At 40.1% G+C, this 3,134-nt stretch overlaps 1 protein-coding gene across 1 annotated transcript in view; it reads right to left on the bottom strand.

Annotated features, from left to right (window-relative positions):
* Positions 1-3,134, bottom strand: part of srp68 (signal recognition particle 68kDa) — a 23,828-nt gene that overhangs the window by 18,576 nt on the left and 2,118 nt on the right. The window contains exon 3 of the mRNA XM_015399118.1: positions 603-716. Coding sequence (XP_015254604.1) covers positions 603-716 — 114 coding nt within the window. The remainder of the gene's footprint in view (positions 1-602; positions 717-3,134) is intronic.

The following is a 3,134-nucleotide window of genomic DNA, read 5'->3' as shown; positions in this document are numbered from 1 at the left end:
CAAAAAAGTACTCCAGAGTGTTGTTCAGCATGGGGGTGAGTAGAAAATGAAGGCTAATCATGTTTTGGGTGTACTATTCCTTTAAGGACCCATGGGAACCTTGTCAACTGTTTCCTAATACATATGTTTTCCTCTGTTAGTCTGCAGTTTTGCTCCAACTGCAGGATTTGTGATTATGCAACTGGCTTGTTGCAACCTTAGACGCATTTTCTTCATTTGCTTTGGGACACTATAAGCTCTAGGTTTAAGATTCCCTGTTGCTAGCGTAAAAGAAATATGAACGGTATACATAAAGAAAAAAAACAAAAACAAAGGGAATTTAGGGAAACTATTATTTCCTTTTAGATGCTCTTTTCACTGAAATATTTTTATTTTATATGATTAACTGTGTATACAGATGTTTTGCAAAATGCTCTTATTTATCTGCATAATTGCATAATTCAATTAACTTTTATTACTGGAATCAGCCGAGCTGCATCTTCAGTTGGTTTAATATTTTTCTTCACTATTGATAATGATTTTTTTTCCTTTATTCCTAACAGAAAACAACAACTATGAGTATTTTAAAGCCAAACTATAAATAAAAATACCCCAATACCAACCTGCTATCAGAGAGGATTTCCACGGTGACTTTCTTTCCAACAAACTTGTGTCTGTTGCCCATTTTGAAGCCAAGAGTCTTTCGAAGCCGCCGCAGCCTTCGAGAGCAGTAGCCCCTGAAAGGAACAGCAGCATTATTTTATATGGAATATTATTATATGCATTCACTCTTTTAAACCAAAGAATACTGTAAAGGTAATTTGTCTGCTTGCCTTATTTCCCAGACTACCAAAAGCAACAAGGAGAAACTGAGTTATGTAAAATAGGAGCTTCTTTCCTAAAGATAACCGTAGTAACTTATGACATTTAATCATATCTAGACTTTTAAGGTCACATCGGTTGCATACGACTTTTTAATCAATGATCAAATGTTTTCCCCCCATGTAGCACTGCGTGCATATAGAGAGGCTCTGACTGCAGGGTGAGCAGATCCCGATATGCACATTTTTTTCCACTTCTGTTTCCTACGGATTGAAACACTATACATTATAAAAAAAACAAAAAAAAAAACAGCACGGCTACAAGGTAAACCTCACTTTATGACCCGACTGCTGCGCAGCATCTCACCAGAACAGATTTTGGATTTTATTAGGCTTATATTAGAAACATAATGGGAGCTACATTTGAAAGTAAAGAAAAAGCAGCAATAAAGTCGCTGGGACGGTTTATATGGGTACTGGGTGAGACTGAGGTGATTATCAGAGATCTGTGAAGCTTTGTTAAGTTTTTCCACTTTTTTTTTTTCATAAAGAGGAAAGAGTGATGGCTGGAATTTCTACAGTCCCTCTTTGTTACTACTTATTCTCTTTTCTGTCCTTCTGAACGTCTATCATGGGTAATGTGTTGTTTTATTTTGTAAGAACAAGTCTTACTTGCTTGTTATACATGCGCGGTGTGACTCCAAAACCTGATTTGTTCTTGCGGATTAACAGATTTTATTTAGTATTTTCCCCTCAAAGTGGAAGCGTTTCACTTTATAAACGCATCTCATTTCCTGTCAGACCCCCAATATCTGCAGTACTGCTGCGTAATCTGACCAAAACAGCCCTGGGGTCTATCTCAGTCGGAGCTACAGAAGCCCCCTTCAGAAGTCCATGCCTGGTGTGTTCATCCCCATCCACTTTCAATGAGCGCTAAACGCCATGACCTCATCTGACCCGACTTTCTGCCGGATCAGACGCAAAATTTGATTTGTGTGTTAAGGGATTAAAGGCTGATGTTTGCTGGGAGACCAACCCACTAAAGAGTCAAATAGAACAAAAGCGTACAAGTTAAATATGCAGATTTTGATTTTAATTCGAGACGCTGTTTTGGTCTGTTAATATTCTCCATCTAAGGCTCTTAAAGTGGCACAGTGTTAGCTAAAAATCAGGTAAAAAAAACCTCATATGAAACACCCGGTGTTACCCGATTATTAGTTATTTTACGAGAAATAAACGGTCAACAGATATAGAGCTTAGAGCCCCTTTCACACCTTGACGATTAAGCTAGCGTATGCTAGCGTTTTAGGAGATTCTGGGACAGCAGGCAAACGCTGGATAAATAATCAAGGGGTGACAGGACCCAAAGCAGCTTCTGTTTACCATTTATTTCTCATTAAATAACTAATAATTAACTTTCTATGTATTTTTTCCAATTTCGGGTGTATACATACATATTCATAATGAGTCCAGAACTTATGTCCAACAACATCCTAACTTCTGCACAACGCACTGCAGCATAATGCCCATGAAATGATGCACAAGCCAGTGTCCTGAGGGGGCAGCAATGATCCGGCCTACATAAAAAAGATTTGATCACGGTATTAACTTAGCTGTGGTTTACGGCCCCCCAAAAAAGGAAAAAGGAAGAAAGAAGGTTTTTGGTGGCAGCAGGTTGAGCATCATGTCTGCTAGGAAGGTTGTTGGTGGTGGGCGTGAACGCAGGGAGGATCCATCAACTACACCTTCTGGCTCACCCTATGATGGGGATGAAGTCTGGAGGAGAACTGACGGTTTCCTCCTGTGAACCCCCTTTATACCAAAACGCTGCCAATACGCCATTATACAGTAGCTGGAAGTTAGAAACACGTTCAGTGCTCGTCTGGAACACGGCAGATACGTTTGTAGAGAAGTTCTTGATAAGTTACGCACAAGTTACTCAGAGGTTTTGGATAAGCTAGACGCCACGACTGATGAGTAACTTGCACTTAACCGTACGTGAACCATCAGATAACTGACCTGTGACTTATGGTCTCGACGTACTTGCCAGTGTTATGCCTGAAGGCGTTCATTGAAAGAAAGTTCATGAACTTGTTCATATTTTGGGCGAACGTGAACTGAACGTACTGCATTACTGCCTGATGAACGTTATTGTGAACTCGTTCATTCTGGTGTCTGTGAACGGCACGCTCTCTCAGTTCAGCTCCGTTCAATAGGTTGCCAGATTTCTATAGAGCCCTCCAGGCGAAACCCCAGCTAAATCAAACCATAAACAGGCCCTAATATGTAGCGGGAAAAACACCCAATCTGGCAACACCAGCTACCAGTGTCGTA

Source organism: Cyprinodon variegatus, unplaced genomic scaffold (genome assembly GCF_000732505.1).
Source record: "Cyprinodon variegatus isolate N-32 unplaced genomic scaffold, C_variegatus-1.0 Scaffold989, whole genome shotgun sequence".
Lineage (NCBI taxonomy): Eukaryota > Metazoa > Chordata > Actinopteri > Cyprinodontiformes > Cyprinodontidae > Cyprinodon > Cyprinodon variegatus.
Note: the sequence above shows the minus strand (reverse complement) of the source record. Positions and strands in the feature narration are given on the sequence as shown.